We start from the raw sequence: 18,933 nt of genomic DNA, 5'->3' as shown, positions 1-18,933 counted from the left end.
TCAAAATGAAAAAATTGAACGGGCTCTTATTGGCTTCTCAAAAGCAATTCAATGAAAACTTCAACCCTCCAAACAGGCTTTTTAGCTATCGGGTTTAGCACTTTTTATTTTGGATTTCCTCTGACGAAAGTGGTCCTACACGGCTAGAACCACCTCACTCATACTCTCTTACCTACTTCTTTCGGACCGATTCAGGTCGGCCTATTTTCAAAATGCAAGTTTTATTTTCATGTCCGTAATAAATATAAAATATATGATACCGAAAGGTATGATACCACCGAATTCGAATGTGCTTCTTGCACACCGCTCCTCACACCGACCTCATGTTTCAACCGCACATGGAAACAATCTTCCGTACCTTGTGTTATTAGTTAGAAGGAGATGTTTCAAATACACGGTGGGATGCGACTGTGAAGTAAGTGTGAAGTGCGCTTTATGAGCAGCAAATTTCGATTCGATACCACCCGCACACCACCACGTGAATATTGATGAATACCACCTGGTTAACACTTTTTTCGATACCGGTTGATTGGTTAAAGTTTTCCGGTATAACAGTCGAAAACGCGTGGCGATATTTTTTTTACGGAATAATACAGAACTACAGATTAGATTACAGATGCAGTAGAGGATTCGAGCTCATCGGCATTCACCGTAACATCGAGTTCCCGACATTTTTTTTTGGTAGAAGAGTTCCCAACATAATTCAATCACGATTTACGACGTCTTCGGCGCGAACATCTTCGCTGCGCAGTTCACCAGATCTAGTTTTATCAGAAGATATTCATTTCTGTTACCGAGAATTAGACGTTGCAGGCGTTGGATCAGAACTGAATAGCAATAAAAATGAGGAGGTCTGCATCTCCATCTCTCTCGATCCAATATCACATTTTGATGTTTTTCTTCAGTTGTGTAGAGCTTGATTTGGATCTCGTGTTGCAGGGCTGGAGATGCGTTGGGAAGGAGAGGGGGGCATAGGCAACTGAAGCAACTGAGCGGGGGAATGAGGGGACTGTTGGGGCGGTTGTCGGTTGCAGTCGTTGTTCTGCTGATCTGTACCATCTCTCTGCTCTCGACGATGAAAGGAAACACTGCAGACTATGGATCGAAGGTTCGTTAAATCAAGCTCAGTGTCATGCAGACTATTTAATTGTTTGTTTACTGCGGGTTCTCCGTTGTGGCCTTCTCTTTTCGTGAATTTGATTCTTGAAGGGGATCTCGATATTTTGGTAATCCATGAGTGGAATTAAGAATGTTTGCCTAATACATTTAGCAGAAACACAGTTCGTATACGACTTAAGTTGGTTTTAGATGGAATTTAGATAAGAAAATGGTGGACATGCTTGCAAAGATAATGTGCGTATTTCCCCTATGCTTTTCAGAATCAGAGAATGAAAAAAATTTCTCATCAGCAGCTAAGCGTAAACTTGAAGAAAGAGTCTTATACCTCCGCAGACGGGTAGATTGTAAACCAATGAAAAATAAAAAAAAGAAAAAAAAAACTTCAATTAGGAAAACTACCAAAGCCTTTTCAACAATTTCGTAGTATAGACTAAGCTCCTTCACGTAATCAAATCTCCATGGGCATAGAAGGGCCAAATTTTAGAAATCTGGGAGTTGAAGGAGATTCAAGAGTTTTAAGTTTTAACAGGATGGTTAACTGGAAATCAGAAAATCTCTTGGAGATAGATATATGCTGTGAGAGAAATAGAAAAGATATTGTGAGTTAGGCTCCATTTGGAAGGAGTATAAATACAAATATGTAGAGCGCAAATCCTTGTATTTTGTATTATTTTGTATGTATTTGTACAGTACATATTTGTATTTGTACTCCTTCCAAACTAAGCCCTAGGAGCAAATGCAACATGGCTACCTCGTTCTGCCAATGGGTTGGCAAATGAATTGGCAAAACCAGGGGTTGAGGGATCAGATGTATTGGGGTCACTTACTGTGAAAGGAAATGAAATTGCAACTGTGGGGGAGTTAGCTGAGGCTAACCCGAATATATATATATATATATAGCTTTTATAGAAGGTGTTTCATACTAGGATTATCATCTTGCTTGTTTGAATATTTTGGTAGAACTATCACATCAATAGCAAGTAGTTGTAAATCAGTAGATATACTTAGATGGGTTTCTAGACTTTTATTCTATTTATTGGCACATAGCTCATTTGGAGTTTCTTGTGTTCACAACCAGATCAGTTGTATCTTGATCATTGGATTCTTTAGTCTATTTTCTGTAGGGTTTTGAGAAACCTTGTATCGCATGGTTGTTATGGGCCCGAGCGTAGGATCGCGTCACGGGTCGCTCCACCGCAGGAACCTCAGATCTTTCCTTGCCCTTGGCCTTGCGTACAGGTCCTATTTTGACTATCTCGGGGGTGATTTGTCCAAGAGATCACCCGAACTCTCCTAATGGGTGATTTGTCCAAGAGATCACCCGAACTCTCCTTACTCTCTTTCTTGACTGCGAAAACTGAATGCCTTTTATTTCAATTCGTAGCTCCTTAAATAGGAGATTACAGAAGAAAATTCCTAATTAAACTCAAACTCCTAATTACCTACTGTAATTGGTAACACACTCTTACTTCAGATAAGATAAAGATAAGATAAGATAAGGGATGAGGATAAGGCTGGCGGTGAGTTCTTTTGATGTGTCCAGATAAGTGTGGGCCCACCCCTATGAGCTGTCGTGTGGGCCCCGCTCTGCTGCTACTGCCGGGTTCGTGCGCGCGGTGCTGCTGCCGCACAGTGCGTGTGCGCGGCTGGCGGTGCGTGCTGCTGTGCGCGCTGCCGAGCGGTGCGTGCTGCGCGCTGCCGAGCGGTGCATGCGGTGTGCTATCGGGTTGCTGTGCGGTGCTCTTGGCAGTGCGTGCTGCTGGGCGGCCCGCTATGCGTGCTGCTGCCTATGCCTGCACCGAAGTGTGTTGCCCGGTGGTGTGTCCATAACATCACACCCCTCCCGGACTACGAGCTTGTCCTCAAGCTCGAATTGGGTGTCGAAGACACCCTCAAAGGAATCTTGAATGGCTTTGCCCTCCTGGATCGGGTTCCCATGGAGGGGGTTCATCCTCCTCTTCCTCTTGTTTCACCAGGAAGCAGAAAAGTCTCTTGCACCTGTGCCCTGTTGAGTAGAGTTCATCGCAATTAAAACATTGCCCCCTTGCCTTGCGTTCTGCCATCTCCGCCCTAGACAAGTGCTTAATAGGGGGTGTACCGCTGCTACTCCCCACACTGGATGCTGATCTGGAATTGGTGCTTGTCTGTGTCTTCCGTTTTGGGCTGGCTGCTGGATATGGGGCCATTCCGAGGGGTTCCTTGTTGGCTGCCAGTGAAGACCCTCCTTCCGTAGGCTTCGGGTTTGTCCAAGCTGCTGTTGGGCATCCCATGCTGAACGGCCCTCGGCTAATCTGTAGTTTGCGTTTGAAGGCCTGGGCCAAATTCATTGCCGTGACCAGGTTAGGCGGGCTCTGCATCTCTACATCCACTCTCAATGGTTCGGCTAGACCAGCTGTGAACATATCCACCTGCTGGTCTGGGCGTACTGACGAGGCCCTGGCGAGAAGGGTCTGGAACTGCCGCTGATACTCCGCGACGGTCCCGGTCTGCTTGAGGTTAATGAGCTCCCCCAAAGGGTTGCTCATTAATGGGGGCCCGGACCGGAGGAGGCAATACGACTTGAACTGGCCCCAACTAAGGCCTGGTTCTTCCTTCTCCACTCGGTAGAACTAGAGCTGTGCTTCATCGGTCAAGTGGAATGCTGCCAGGCTGACCTTGTCCTTCTCTTCCGTGCACTGATTGCGGAAGAATTGCTCACAACGGTACAGCTAGCCGAGTGGGTCGCCGCTGCCGCTGTATGAGGGGAACTCCAGACGACTGTATTTGGGTATGATTGCTGCTGTCGGTGTGTCGTTCTGTCGCTCACCGGAGCCCTCTGTTCGATCTGGGCGGCGGCTGTGGTTAGTGGCTGCCCCCTCATGGCTTCCTTCCCTGGTGGAGAAGTATAACTCCAGTAGACGCCGAAGTTACCTGACGTCCTCTTTAACTTCTCTTACCTCCGCATGATTCTCCGCGAGACGGTGTTCCAGCTCGTGAACCTTGGACGATAGCTGCTCCATGTCGCCCATGACGCTTGGCTCTGATACCAAAATGTTATGGGCCCGAGTGTAGGATCGCGTCACGGGTTGCTCCATCGCAGGAACCTCAGATCTTTCCTTGCCCTTGGCCTTGCATACAGGCCCTATTTTGACTATCTCGTGGGTGATTTGTCCAAGAGATCACCTGAACTCTCCTAATGGGTGATTTGTCCAAGAGATCACCCGAACTCTCCTTACTCTCTTTCTTGACTGCGAAAACTGAATGCCTTTTATTTCAATTCGTAGCTCCTTAAATAGGAGATTACAAAAGAAAATTCCTAATTAAACTCAAACTCCTAATTATCTACTGTAATTGGTAACACACTCTTACTTAAGATAAGATAAAGATAAGATAAGATAAGGGATGAGGATAAGGCTGGCAGCGAGTTCTTTTGACATGTCCAAATAAGGGTGGGCCCACCCCTATGAGCTATCGTGTGGGCCCCGCTCTGTTGCCGGGTGCGTGTGCGCAGCTCATGGTGCCGCTGCCGCGCGGTGCGTGCGCACGGTGCCGCTGCCGCGCAGTGCGTGCGCGCGGCTGGCGGTGCGTGTTGCTGTGCGCGCTGCCGAGCGGTGCGTGCTGCGCGCTGCCGAGCGGTGCGTGTGGCGCGCTGTCGGGTTGCTGTGCGGCGCTCTTGGCAGTGCGTGCTGCTGCCTATGCCTGCACCGAAGTGTGCTGCCCGGTGGTGTGTCCATAACAATGGTGCACTCTAATGAATTGTGTGAAACCAAGGAAGTTTCTATTTTTTTCCTCCAAAGAATCTGGTAAACCAACATACTCTTTAGTGTTCTTAGATTCCTCAACTTGAAATTAAAGCAATTTTTGTTGTTGTGGAATCTCAATCTCTTGAATATAGACTTTATTTGGCAACTCTTTGCAAAGATCAAAGTTTCTTTTATTTTATCCTTTAATTTTTTTTTGATAGGAAACGGTAACTTTCATTAGATAAAACCAGAGGAACAACTTGTAAACTAAGAAGCTGAACTCGAAGTAGTACAGAAGAGGATGAACTTCTTAGATGCAGAGAATGTCGAGCTGTGTTAGCAGTCGACAAGGCCTTTATTTAAATATAAGTGAAGTGCAAAGTACAATAAAATTACTTGTATACCCCTGATTAGTAATGGGACAACCAGAATACTTAAAACATAAACAGGATTAGGCCCATTAGTAAAGGCCCAGTTACAAGATAAAATTAACATAAGAATGGGCTAATAGGAGACCCTATCAGCCGAATACACTCTAGCATTCTAACACTCCCCCTCAAGCTAAACATGGATATCAATCATGTTCAGCTTGCCAAGTATGTCCTTGAACTTTGTAGTTGCCAGCCCTTTTGTTAATACATCTGCAATCTGCATTTCTGATGGAGTATAAGGCACACAGAGTTCCCCTGAAACAATTCTCTCTTTGACAAAGTGTCGATCAATTTCAATATGTTTTGTCCTGTCATGTTGCACGGGATTGTTGGCAATGTTGATAGCTGCTTTATTATCACAATACAACTTGAGAGGACCTTCAGTCTTGATACTAAGCTCATTAAGGAGAGTTCTGAGCCATAAGAGTTCAGCAACCCCATGTGCCATAGCTCGGTATTCTGCTTCTGCACTTGATCTAGCCACAACATTCTGCTTCTTACTGCACCATGTAACTAGGTTTCCTCCCAAGAATGTACAGTAACCTGAGGTTGATTTTCTGTCTCCAACAGACCCAGCCCAATCAGCATCAGTGTAGGCTTCAATTTCAAGTCTACTGTTCTTCTTGAATAGAATTCCTTTCCCTGGGCAAGTTTTCAAGTATCTGAGAATTCTTTCCACTGCTCTCATATGAGGAGACTTTGGTGAGTGCATGAATTGACTGACAACATGCACTGCATAGGCAATGTCTGGCCTAGTGAGGGATAAGTATATTAGTTTTCCTACCAATTTTTGGTACCTTTCCTTATCACAGTATTCCTCACCCATTGATTCTTGTAATCCATGGTTCGGTTCTATTGGTGTGTCTACTGCCTGCACCCCATCATGCCTGTTTCTTCTAGGAGAACTAACACATATTTTCGTTGACATATGTAGATTCCTTCTCTTGATCTAGCAACTTCAATTCCGAGAAAATATCTCAGATTTCCCAGGTCCTTGATCTCAAATTCTGAAGTTAAGAACTCCTTCAGCCTCTTCATCTCTTTCACGTCATTTCCAGTAATCACCATATCATCCACATAAACAATGAGAGCTGTAAGTTTTCCATCCTGCCTCCTTGTAAACAATGTATGATCCGCACTGCTCTGAGTGTACCCCACTTTTTCCATGGCCGTACAGAGTCTCTCAAACCATGCCCGGGGAGATTGCTTCAAGCCATACAAAGCTTTTCTTAATTTACACACCTTCTTTCCAACATTATATCCAGGTGGGGGTTCCATGAATACCTCTTCATGTAGATCACCATTTAGGAAAGCATTCTTCACATCCAGCTGATGGAGTTCCCAAGAGAATTTTGCAGCTAATGACAGTAGAACCCTGATTGTGTTGAGTTTTGCTACCGGGGCAAAGGTTTCCTTGTAGTCAATTCCTTCCTTTTGTGTAAATCCCTTTGCCACAAGTCTGGCCTTGTATCTTTCAATTGACCCGTCTTCCCTGTGCTTTACTGTGAATACCCACTTGCACCCAACAGTGCCTTTCCCTTCTGGCAGGTCCACCAATTCCCACGTTCTTGCTTTCATTAGGGCTTTCATTTCTTCATTCATGGCTTCTTTCCATCTTGGATCAAATACCGCCTCTGAATATCTGGAAGGGACACATACAGAGGAAAGAGCAGACACAAAGGAATGATAGGCAGGTGATAAATGTGAGTAAGAGACATAATCAGCTATGGAATGCCGAGTGGTACAAGAACGAACAGGCTTACGGAGAGCAATAGGAAGATCCAACTCTGAATTGAGAGAGTCAGAAATACCTTGAATTGCCGAGATAGATTGATCTGAGTTCAACTGGTTGCAATCATGAAGCTGAGGGCCCTTTTTCCTTCTACTGTATGTGAGTATCTCTTTCTCTTGTCTGCTGGAGTCATCAGATGCATCAACTGAAGCTGGAGTCTCATTAGGTTGACCCGGAATGTTACAGCTAGGAGTAGTGGAAGGTGATGAAAGGGGAACAAAAAAGAAGGGAGACTGAGAATCCTCTTCCATTCCACTAGTCTCCCCCTGAAGAGGATTCTGGGAAGACTGGAAATAGGGTTGAGACTCAAAAAAGACTACATCTCTGGTGACATATTTTTTCTTGGAGACAGGATCATAACACTTATACCCCTTTTGTGTAGGAGAGTACCCCAAAAATATTCCCTTTGTAGCCTTAGGATCCAGCTTGGTTTTCTTTGGATCCTTCACATGTATGAAGCATGTACATCCAAAAACCCGTGGGGGAAGAGGAAATTCTGGAAGAGTGGGACACAACACAGAGAAGGGGGTCTTCATACCCAGTACCTTAGATGGCATCCGATTTATCAGGTATGATGCAGTGAGGACAGCTTGAGACCAATATTGCTTGGGCACATTGTGCTGGAAAAGTAAAGCTCGAGCTGTCTCCATTAGGTGCCTGTTCTTGCGCTCAGCAACTCCATTTTGCTGAGGGGTGTAAGCACATGATGACTGATGTAACATGCCTTCGTCTTCCATGAATGAGTTCAGGGATCTTTCAAAGTATTCAGTTGCATTGTCTGAACGGAATTGTTTAATCTTCTTCCCAAATTGTGTTTCAATCATCTTGCAAAACATCATAGTTATCCGTGGAACTTCTTCACGTCCTTTTACAGATAAATCCAAGTGCACCGAGAATAATGGTCAATAAAACTGATAAAATAACGGAAGCCATCAATGGAAACAATGGGTGAAGGACCCCAAACATCAGAATGGACCAAATCAAAAGAGGCTTGTATTTCATTACTAGAAATTGGATACATTGATCTACATTGTTTTGACATTTGACACACATCACAAACTAAACTTTGACTCGGAATTCCCTTACATAAATCGGGAAACAACATAGCTAAAGAAGAAATGGACAAGTGACCTAGCCTAGCATGCCACAAGTGCAGCCTAGCTCTTGACTCCACACTTTCTGGACTAGTAGTAGCAGAAGCTTGCAGTGCTGAGCTGACATCCGCATCAAAATAGTAGAGGCCCTCATACTCACGACCACTCCCAATCGTTCTCCTCGTCAATCTGTCCTGGAAGACACAGTGAGAGGGAAAAAAAGTTATACTGCAGTTCAAATTTCTTGTAAGCTTTGAAACAGACAACAGATTTGATGTAAGACTAGGAACATGTAAGACTGATTTAAGAGAGAGATCCTTGCTTAGGTCAACCACTCCCTTTCCCAAGATGGTGGAGAGTGACCCATCAGCTACTCTCATCTTATCCTGGCCCGACAACAAATGATATGAGGAGAATAATGAGGACATGTGTGTCATATGGTCAGTGGCCCCTGAGTCAATCACCCAAGAGCTAGAATTAATGGAACTAGTTGCACTAAATGTAGAGGCTATACTTGATTTGACAAGAGAGGTGGAAGCTAAAGGATTGTTCTTCAGTCGGGCTAATGCCCGGCTGAGAACCTCTACCTCACTAGCTGTAAATCCCAAGGTACTTGGTCCAGCAGAATCATCAACCTGCTTTGTGGTGGAGGAAGACACTGGCTGAGTACTCTGTGAGATGTCACTACTGCTGTTGGTGGCAAGATTCCCACTTGCCGTATGGCCCTTATGTTGCCTTTTGTCCTTTCTCAGAGCAGCTGGCTTCAGATGAGGGTACAATACCCAACATTTCTCCTTTGTGTGTTTCTCACCACCACAATGGGTACACTTGAGGGTCTTGTTGTCTGAAAATCTGTTTCCCTTAGTGGAGACTAAGGCTGAATGTTCTCCAGATAGTTCTGTTGCTTGTGTCTGGGAATCAAGTTGCATCTCCTTTCTCCTTACCTCTTCATTTCTCACCAAGTAGTAAACATGATGAATTTCAGGTAATTCATCTCTCCCTAGAATCTGTGACCTTACACCTTCATATATAGGGTCTAAGCCTGCCAGGAACTTGAAGGCTCTGCCCTCCTCAATCTGCTTGTCATGCCTCTCCTTATCCCTTGCATTTTCCCAATCCAAAATCAAGTGATGGTCAAGCTCTTCCCAGAGGCCTTCTAGTGTTGCAAAGTATGTTGCCACAATCATGTCTCCTTGCCTTAGGGCTGCAATGTCTTGGTTTAGCCTGTAGATTCTGGCATTGTTCTTCTTTTGGCCATATGTCTTAGATACTTTCTCCCAGATTTTTGCGGCTGTAGGGAAGTGATGAACAGTTCTGGCCACCCGAGGAGTCATGGAGGCCAGCAACCAAGACATGACTGTGGCATTTTCCTTGCGCCACACAGTGTATTCAAGGCTGCTGATTTTTGGTTCCTTTTTGTCTCCATCCAAATAGCCTGTGAGGTCACGAGAGGTAATGATCAGTCTTGCTGAGACTGACCACTCTCTAAAGTTATACTCATCCAATAGCACACTTGTAATCTGCAAGCTATGCAGATTAGGGTTCACAAGCCAATTCAGCATGACAGGATAAAACATATTGAAGTTGATCGACATTTTATAAAAGAAAGTGTAGCTTCTGAAGAAGTTTTCATTCCTTTTATTGGCTTAGAGCAACATTTAGTAGATGTTCTGACCAAGGGTGTCCCCAAGGCAAAGTTACAACATTGTGTAAGCAATCTGGGCATGATTGATATCTATGCTCAGTTTGAGGGGGAGTGTAGAGATAATGGGCTGAATGGGTCTTAGTTTCTTTATTTTTTTAAGTTATATTTATGACTTGTGTTAGTAGGTAGTGGGCCTTAGTAATGGGCCTGTTTTCTTGTTTTTTATTGTTGTTTTTAGTAATGGACACCCTTCTGAAGAGAGTTTTTCAACTACTCTTTCTTCTTCTTTCTTTTCTTGCATCTTCTTCCTCCATCACTTCTCTCTTAAATCTCCTTTTCTTGTTTCTTTTCTTTTAATTCAGATTATTGTGGATGTTATTTACAACTGTAGCAAACTGGGACTATATGACATATACTCACTAGCTTGAAGGGGAGTGTTAGAGTCGACTATAGAGTGGTAGTTTGGTCATTTTGCTTTATGTTAAGTGTGGTATAATATCTGTTATATCCTGGGGTTGAGTCCCACACTTAAGTAGGGGGCACAACTGTCTTTATGTTTTAAATTAGAAACCTATAAATAACAATCTGGACAACTAGAGAAATTTCTCTTCTCTTGTTCAAACCTGCCTTTCTTTTCTACTTCTTCTTCTCTTCTCTTCTCTTCCTTCTATTCTTTCTCTCCTCTCTTTTTCTCTGTTATTCTGGAACTAAAACCAGTACAGATCTGAATTTTCACTGTAGTTTTTATTTTTCTTAGTTCTAGGACTGGTGATTTTCTGCATATCATGTTTATGGTAAGTGATTCTAAGCACCACATTAGGTGATTTTGGGTTTTCTCTCTCTATTTTTCTTTGATCTTTCAAGAAGCCATTACAGCCATTAACAACAATAAGCGCTTCGTCAATAGATGTTCATTCAACTTCTTAAAGGACTGGAATTGATCTAGGTCAAATTTTCTTTAATTTTCACCAGAACACTAGAATTTTTCCATTTTGACTATTTTGTCTTTTTATGCCAAATCATTTCGAGTCCCTCTCATATTTGTAGACCTCCATATATCCCTACATCCTTTTACTCCAAATATTATCCAGAAATTCCACTTAGAACTCTAAATTCCTCAGTTTTTGACATTTCTTCTAATCATAGGGCTTTTGTCATTTTGTTCAAAATGTACTCCAAATAACCAAATTTAGTTGCCCTCTACAACTATCCATTCTAACCCTGCCTATGAAATATCATTTTCCTATTTTTAAGTTTTTCTATGTCCTATGATAAATATATAAACCTTACATATATGTCCCTAGGCCTTTTATAACCTAACCAATCTTTGTTTTTAGTCTTAAGTCATCCATGATACATCCTAACCTTCCTACGCTCATCCTTTGACCATTTAAGTAGGGGTATAACTTGGCCCGAGTTAGCATTTTACACTGCTTTGTGCTCGGGCCCATTCAAATTTTGACAAAATCCCAACCCAAGCATGCCCAAGTTACACCCCTATATTCAAGTACTACATTAATTAGTATCAGAGCAAGTAGTCCTACATCAATTAGTATTGGAGTTACCGAGTTACATATCCTACATCACTAGGACTTGGATTTTAAGTAAAGTAGTGAGGTTGGCCTACCCTTTCTCCTTGTTTTCCTACCCTAAAACCCACAGAGAAATACTAATAAGACTCTAACTAGGAATATGACAAACACTAGTTAAGTTTGGACTAGGACTTTGACTAAAGACTCAAATGTGACAATTTCTAGTTGACTTAGGACTTGGATTAGGACATCCTACTTGAGAATATGACTCTATCGTACTGATATAACTTTGAATTGCCAATATAACTCTTAATCCAATTAAGTAAACTATCTCTTATTATAAGGAATAATAATATGGTAACACCTAATGCGACTAACAAAACTGCAAATAATTCATAATCAGAAGTAACTACTGAAAACTGAAGACATTAATCCTACCATCAATAAATACATAGAAATTTAGAAAATCCCAGATTTGACATGTAGACTCTTGCATCAGATGGACACCCAAGCCAATGGAATGGCTGACTGATGCTTTAGAAAGGTAACCAGAAATGAGCTACTTTAGGGGACCTTCTCTATAGATGCATTTGTAGACCTTGATTATTTCTTTGAGTTAGTTCTTTATTTATGTCAACACTTGGCTGTATTGTACCTGTATCTTTCATACCATAACCATTGGGATGAGGGGTTTACTACCATTTTTAATAAAATCTCATGATTATTATTGCTGATAAAAAAAGATACTGGTAACAAAAACTAATTCTATTAGTGGAAAGAGTGAATAATTGCAAGCCCCTGTAAATAATGAAAAGGCAGAAAGCTCATAAAAATTATGTACCTTATACCAGATATAAAAACTTCAAAAGTACAAGCTATCTCAGCAATATGTGCCACAAAACAACTTGCACCTTGTTATACCCTCTCTAACAAGGCTGTCAATAGTCAAATTGGCGTGTCTCTAAACCATCTAAATGATAGGTTGAGAGTAGTAGCAAGGATGCCTCTTTAATGTGATAGTGGGTTTGCTAGTTGATTTGTTTAATAAGCTTTCCTCTACAACCAAAGCATCTTCAACGTGGCAAATTAGTTTGTAACTCATAAGGAGTCTCTAAGTTCCTCTCTTAATGTTATTCCTGGAAAAGATTTTGGCATGAACACTTTGTCATGTATCCAAATAAGTCCACTTTATAGGTAAGTTTGTGTTAAAAAATTTATAACTTTGAATGGTTCATTTTAGTTGTGAAAACCACCAATACTACAATCCCACGGGGGGGGGGGGGGGGGGGGTCAAGGCTCAAGATAACACCCAACCGTAGCCTTAACTTATATAACCAACACTACAGGAGACAAATTAAGAAACAAGGAACTGATCAAGTCAAGAAAATTCCAAAAGTTCTCTCCCAACTCTGCTCTGCTAGTCTGATGAAATTCTGGATGCACCAGAATCGAATTGGACAACGAATTTTCAACCATAGCTATCAGCCGTCCAATGTTCTTCAAAAATAAGTGAAAACCACCAATACATATGGATGATGTGGACTGTGGGATTGAATATGTAGGAAATATAGTAGGTCCCCTTTCTGCTTGACAATTTGGATCAGCCCTAAGATCCCATTCCTTCCATGTGGCAGAAATAGGTTGGTTTGTGTAGGGAAAGCTCCCTACCTGAGCCAACTAGGATTTTTTGTATATTTATATATATTCTAGTATTTCTTTTTCCTCTTTAGGAGGAACTTCAACTGTTCCTATCTGCAAGAGATTTTTTTTTTTCCCTTTTGGTTTATATTCCTCTCTTTCTGGTGGTGTGAAGGCAAAGATATTTTGGAGTATGATTATGATATTGTTTGAACTTTTGGAGAGAAAGGAATGGAAGAATATTTGAAGACAGTCAGAAGTATTCTTTTCTCCTTAGGACCATGTGTAGACATTGGTTTCTTTATTCTTGAATAGATTTTGGTTTTTCCTAAACTTGAAGATCATCATCATCATTTAAACCTTTTCTGAACTATGGGGTTGTCTACATGAATCCTGCTCTGCCATTCCATTCTGTTAAATGCCATTTTCATTCTTTCAATCCATGCTCTTTTATCTGCCCCTAGTTCTTCTCACTGGTTCCATAGATGGTCATCTCTGCACATGTGACATGCCCACCATCTTAATCTACTTGAGGATGTAGACAGGAATTCTTTTGGCAGAGCTTTTAGGAGCATCCTGGTTCTCATTAAATATGATGTTGTATAAAATTTTATTATTATATTCTTGTCTAGGCATGTGGCCTTTGTCCTTGCTTTCTTTTAGTGTTGTTCTTTCAACATCACATCCTATTTCATATCTTCTTTACTCTAATAAAATCTTATGTTTAATGTATATTTTTATTTAATGAAATTTTTATATTTATTAAATCTGAAAATGCATGAGAGATTAGGCCTATTATGGTTAACTAAACCATCTAATAAGATAATGAAAACATAGGAAATGCTAGATGAATGAGAAATAGAGCACATGGTTCTTATATTTAAAAACAAAGGTGATCATGGGGCTAAACTCATGAACCATATGAAAAAAATTTAGAAGAGAGTCATTGATCAATAGTTATGGCTAGTATTGCATGGGCTCTCCCAAATGGATCAAATGTCCATGTTGTACATATGTTGGAATGCAACACTCCATGAATTCTTGAGGGACACTTCTATGTTACATTTTTCTTCCTCTCATTGCTTATTTGACATAAGTAACAGTTATTGTATACATTGAATGCCATCTTTCCTAAAAAATGTTATTTAGGCTGCTGCTTTAAACTACTTTTCATCTGAACTTTATTCTGATGAAAATGGCATACTACTTTATTTCTTTCAGTTTTTATTTATCTGTACTAGCTTACTTCTTTTTTTAACTATTTCCATTAATTGATTTCCTTATTTTATTTGCAAATTAAGCAGATCAGTTTGGGTGACCTTTGGCAGTCTGCTGCTTCAGGTGGTTGGAGACCATCATCTGCTCCACGATCTGATTGGCCTCGTATGTAATTTTCCTTAGTCGCAGCAAATCTGTTCCTTATGGATCTCATATAGTAGACACACCTTTTCTTTTCAAACATCAAGCATGTTTAACCTTTCCTTACATATTGGCATGTGCATTTGTTTCCTGTCAATTTTGAATTCTGTACATCATTCTTTTATGGCAGCTCCCCCAACTGAGACCAATGGTTATTTGCGGGTTCGTTGCAATGGTGGTCTAAATCAACAACGCAGTGCGGTTTGTGCTAACTTGTTACAAGCATTTTCACTTTTTTTCCTACTTATACATACATATGATTGTTTTCATACTAAAATGCTTTTTGTTTAAGCTGTTCAAATATCGTGGTTGAATGTTGAATGTGTATAACTTGATAATATCTTTATGATTATTGAGAACTGGATGAACTCATCTAAAGAGATAGGGGTGCAACTTGGGTGGGCCCAACTTGAGCCTGGACTGACCCAACCTGCAATTTTACAGACTGGGCTTGGAAGTTTGGTCTTTAGGCTGGGCCTGAGCCCAAAATTTTGGGCTTTTATATTTTTCGGGCTAGGCCCAGGCCTAGCCCTTAGGTAGCTTGACCGGGCCTGACCTTATCCCAACCTAAGTCTGGCCTGACTATATACATACATGTATTCATATATAGACACATATTTGTATGTATAAATGCATATATGGATACTTTTTTTGGTAAACCATATACATATATATCAAATTTTAGTGTTAGCTAATTGATCAGCCCGAGCTGGACGAACCCAAGTGCATCAAATTTTAGTGTGCAGACCCAGGTGATATATATATATTTGATCAATAATATAGCCCAGGTGATATTATTTGTTATTCTAGATCTCAATGTTCCTGTAAATTCATTTGTTATTCCCTGGGTTCCAACTTATGATATAATACCTCTTGTACTCCACATAGCACAGGCAGTTTCCATTGGGAAATACGTTGGTTCCTGTAATATTTCATGTTGGGACCCAGGGAAATTAATATATTCTGTGGGAATATTAGGAAAAACATGGACGCTTTAGACCATGGTCAGTTGTAAAATCATATTTTTCATTTGTTATTCTAGATCTGCAATGCGGTTCTTGCTGCACGAATCATGAATGCTACACTAGTGCTCCCTGAGTTGGATGCGAACTACTTCTGGCATGATAATAGGTATCTATTTGCAACCTGTGGTTACCTGTTTCCATTCTAGTTATGGACTATCGATGTGTTAATTGTGTTCGCTTTTGATTATAGTGTATGAAAAAAAAAAAATTATCTTGAAGGCCTTCAGAGAAGGTAGATCAAGAGGCTTATGATAGACATGGAGAGAAAGCATACTGGCAGATATAATATGATAAATTTTAGAGCAATCTTGGTGAATGATGATAATATTGATGGTCTGCTTTCTGTTGATCACCATGTGTATCTCTGTGCATTATATATGCTCAACCTGCCTTTCTCTATCTGTGTGTACATATTGTTACTTTATTTTATTATTATTATTATTACTTCTATTTTTTTTTTTTTGGGGGGGGAGGGGGCAGATGGGTTGATTTTGAGTTGTTTTATGAGCATCACATCTTGAATTAACCAAGGTGCTGGCTTCAAAATTGCACTCTCCTATGGTATGAATAAGCAATTGATCTATTAACCAGTACTACCAAATTATCATGAAATTTGGGTTCTTCCTGACAGCATGTTGATCAATATAATGGAGTCATTTTCAAATATCCAGCTTTGAAGAACTGGACAAATCAGAAGTAGAAGCATGTTGAGTTTCCATCTTCTTACTATCATATAGGTATTGGAAGACCCTTTGTAGTCCCATCAACATGTAGCTTATATGAATGTTTTGGAGTCTACTTAGGAAGACTGTTGTCATATGAAGTTATGGACCCTCTATGATGGTATTGGATTTCATCCATAGTTATTTTTTGAAGTTGGTTGCATTCACCATCAAGACCTTGGCTCCAGAAACAAGGAACAACCAATTGGAGACTGTCTTCCCAGCAGAGAGTTTCTTTCCATTGTATCTTCTTCTGTTCTTCTCATTCTATAACTACCAAATTACTTTAGAGGGAACAAGATCCCAGATTTTCTATGTGATTAACATTGGTTTGAGATGTAAACCAGTCCTCTAAAACTGATATAAACTTGGTAAAATTTAGAGAGAAAAGAAGAGAAATAGAGAACAGCAGCACAAAGGAAGAAGATGGAGAAAAGAAGAGGAAGAAGAAGAAGAGTTCGAATATCTCTTCCCTCACTTCTCTAATCCTTTTACTAAACTTCAATCTTAGGTTAATTACAAGTATGCCCTTAAGTGGGCGGCTAGCTAGGCAGTAACATGAAGAGAACTAACCAAAAAGAAATAACAGGCCCATAAAGATAGGCCCATTAGCTAACAAATAAATAAATAGCATACTACAAGAAAAGATACTAGGGCCCATTCGGCCCTGCCTCTCTACACTCTCCCTCAAGCTGAGCATAGATGTCAATCATGCCCAGCTTGCTTATATGGTGTATCAACTTCCCTCTTGGAACTCCCTTGGTCAAAATATCAGCCAGCTGTTCTTCTAAGGTGATGAATGGCAAGCAAACTTCTCTTGAGGAAACTCTTTCCCGTATAAAATGTCTATCAACCTCAATGTGCTTAGTTCTGTCATGTTGAACAAGATTATGTGCAATATTGATAGTTGCTTGGTTGTCACAGTAGAGCATCATTGGCTTCTCATAGTCAACCCCCAATTCTTCTAAAAGTGATCGTAGCCACAGTAATTTTGACACACCATGTGCCATTGCCCTGTATTCTGCTTCAGTAGAGGATCTAACAACTACATACTGTTTCTTACTCCTCCATGAAACAGTGTTCCTTGCCACCAAAGCACAATAATTCAAGGTGGATCTCCTATCATCAATACATCCTGCCCAATCAGCATCATTGTACTCTTCCAGTTTCATGTGTCCATGTTTGGCAAATAGAATGCCTTTCCCTGGAGTACCTTTCAAGTAACACAAAACTCTTTCTGTAGCATCTAAATGAGTATCTCTGGGAGAATGCATAAATTGACTAATAACACTCACTGCATAGGAAATGTCCGATTGAGTCATGCAGAGATATAACAACTTCCCAAATAGTCTCTAAAACACTCCCCTATCAGATTAAAGTTCACCATCTGTGGCAGAAAGCTTATGATTGGGATCAATAGGAGTGGAGGCTGGTTTAGCACCAAGTTTACCAGTCTCAACAAGGAGGTCAAGGACATACTTGCATTGAGAAATGAAGATACCATCCTTAGATCTAGCAACTTCAACGCCCAAAAAATATCGGAGATCTCCTTAATCATTGATTTCAAATTCAGAGTTAAGAAACCTTTTGAGTTTATTGACCTCCTGGGTGTCATTACCTGTGACCACAATATCATCAACATAAACTATTAGAAAGGTCACCAGAGAACCACTTCTTTTCAAGAACAAGGTATGGACAAAAAATATTAGACAAGCTGGTCATATGGTTTGATGCACCGAAATCAATGACCCAAGGGATTTTATGATTACCTGAAACTGAAGCATGGTTTGCAGAAGCACGAATACCTGAGTGAGCAAATGCTATTGATGATGATGTGTTGCTTGAAGAGTGAGATGTAGAGATAGTAGCTTCCAAGTGATTTAACAATCTTCCATACTTTTCAAAGTCTGCCTTCATTGCTGCCAATTGTTCCATGGTTGACTTCACTTCACTCTCCTTACTTCCTCCTTCGGGTACTGTGGCAACATTAGCTGTCTTAGGCTTTCCTGTCTGACTAGTCTTCTTAAAATTGTTGTTATTCTCAAACCGCTCAGGTAGGTGATCAGGATGAAGCTACAACAAGTGTCCTTAGTATGCCTCGGTTTTGCAATATTCACATACATTCTCTTTCTTCTCAGTTGGACCCTTCGACTTTATTCCAGCATGTGCAAAGTGTTCCATAGGTGGACTCTGTAACTAAACCTATCGCCTACACTCTTCACTGTTTACCATAGCATATGCCTGGGCAAGATTTACCTCATCCTTGGCCAGAATATTCTGCCTAATGATGTCAAACTCAAGGTTGAGTCCTGTAAGAAACTCAAAGACCCTGTTTCGTTCCACTAATTTCCTAAAAGTTTCTACATCCTTCATACTCTCCCATACAACTGTTTCCATAACATCAATTTCCTGCCATAGAGATTTCAGCATAAAATAGTAGATTGCCACACTCTTCTCCCCTTGTCTCAAGTTCTTCACATCACTTTTCAACTTGTAGGCTCTTGCCACATTCAACTTCTGTGAATAGGTTTCAGTGACATTGTCCCAGATCTCCTTGGCCGAAGACATGTAGAGATAGTGTTGACTTATATGGGACTGCATAGAGTTGACCAACCATCCTATGAATGTATAGTTCTCCTGCATCCATTTCTCAAATTCAGGGTCTGTCTCTTCGGGCTTCACCTTACTGCCTGTGAGATATCCTAATTTTCCTCTACTACAGACATAAATCCTTATAGACTGTGCCCAAGCAAGATAATTTGTTCCATTTAGCTTAATTGTGGTCACACCAGTC

The 18,933-nt window shown here is 40.9% G+C and overlaps 1 protein-coding gene across 1 annotated transcript in view; it reads left to right on the top strand.

The window, feature by feature from the left end:
- The first annotated feature begins 520 nt into the window (after positions 1 to 520).
- Positions 521 to 18,933, top strand: part of LOC104585864 (O-fucosyltransferase family protein) — a 44,194-nt gene continuing 25,781 nt past the window's right edge. Inside the window, exons 1-5 of the mRNA XM_010242881.2 lie at positions 521 to 851; positions 940 to 1,108; positions 14,278 to 14,356; positions 14,523 to 14,593; positions 15,435 to 15,523. Of these exons, the coding sequence (XP_010241183.1) occupies positions 844 to 851; positions 940 to 1,108; positions 14,278 to 14,356; positions 14,523 to 14,593; positions 15,435 to 15,523 (416 nt within the window). The 5' untranslated portion in view covers positions 521 to 843. The remainder of the gene's footprint in view (positions 852 to 939; positions 1,109 to 14,277; positions 14,357 to 14,522; positions 14,594 to 15,434; positions 15,524 to 18,933) is intronic.

The sequence above is a fragment of the Nelumbo nucifera genome, chromosome 3 (assembly GCF_055504915.1).
Source record: "Nelumbo nucifera cultivar China Antique chromosome 3, China Antique-T2T, whole genome shotgun sequence".
Classification (NCBI taxonomy): Eukaryota; Viridiplantae; Streptophyta; class Magnoliopsida; order Proteales; family Nelumbonaceae; genus Nelumbo; species Nelumbo nucifera.
This window is presented reverse-complemented; position numbering and strand designations above follow the sequence as displayed.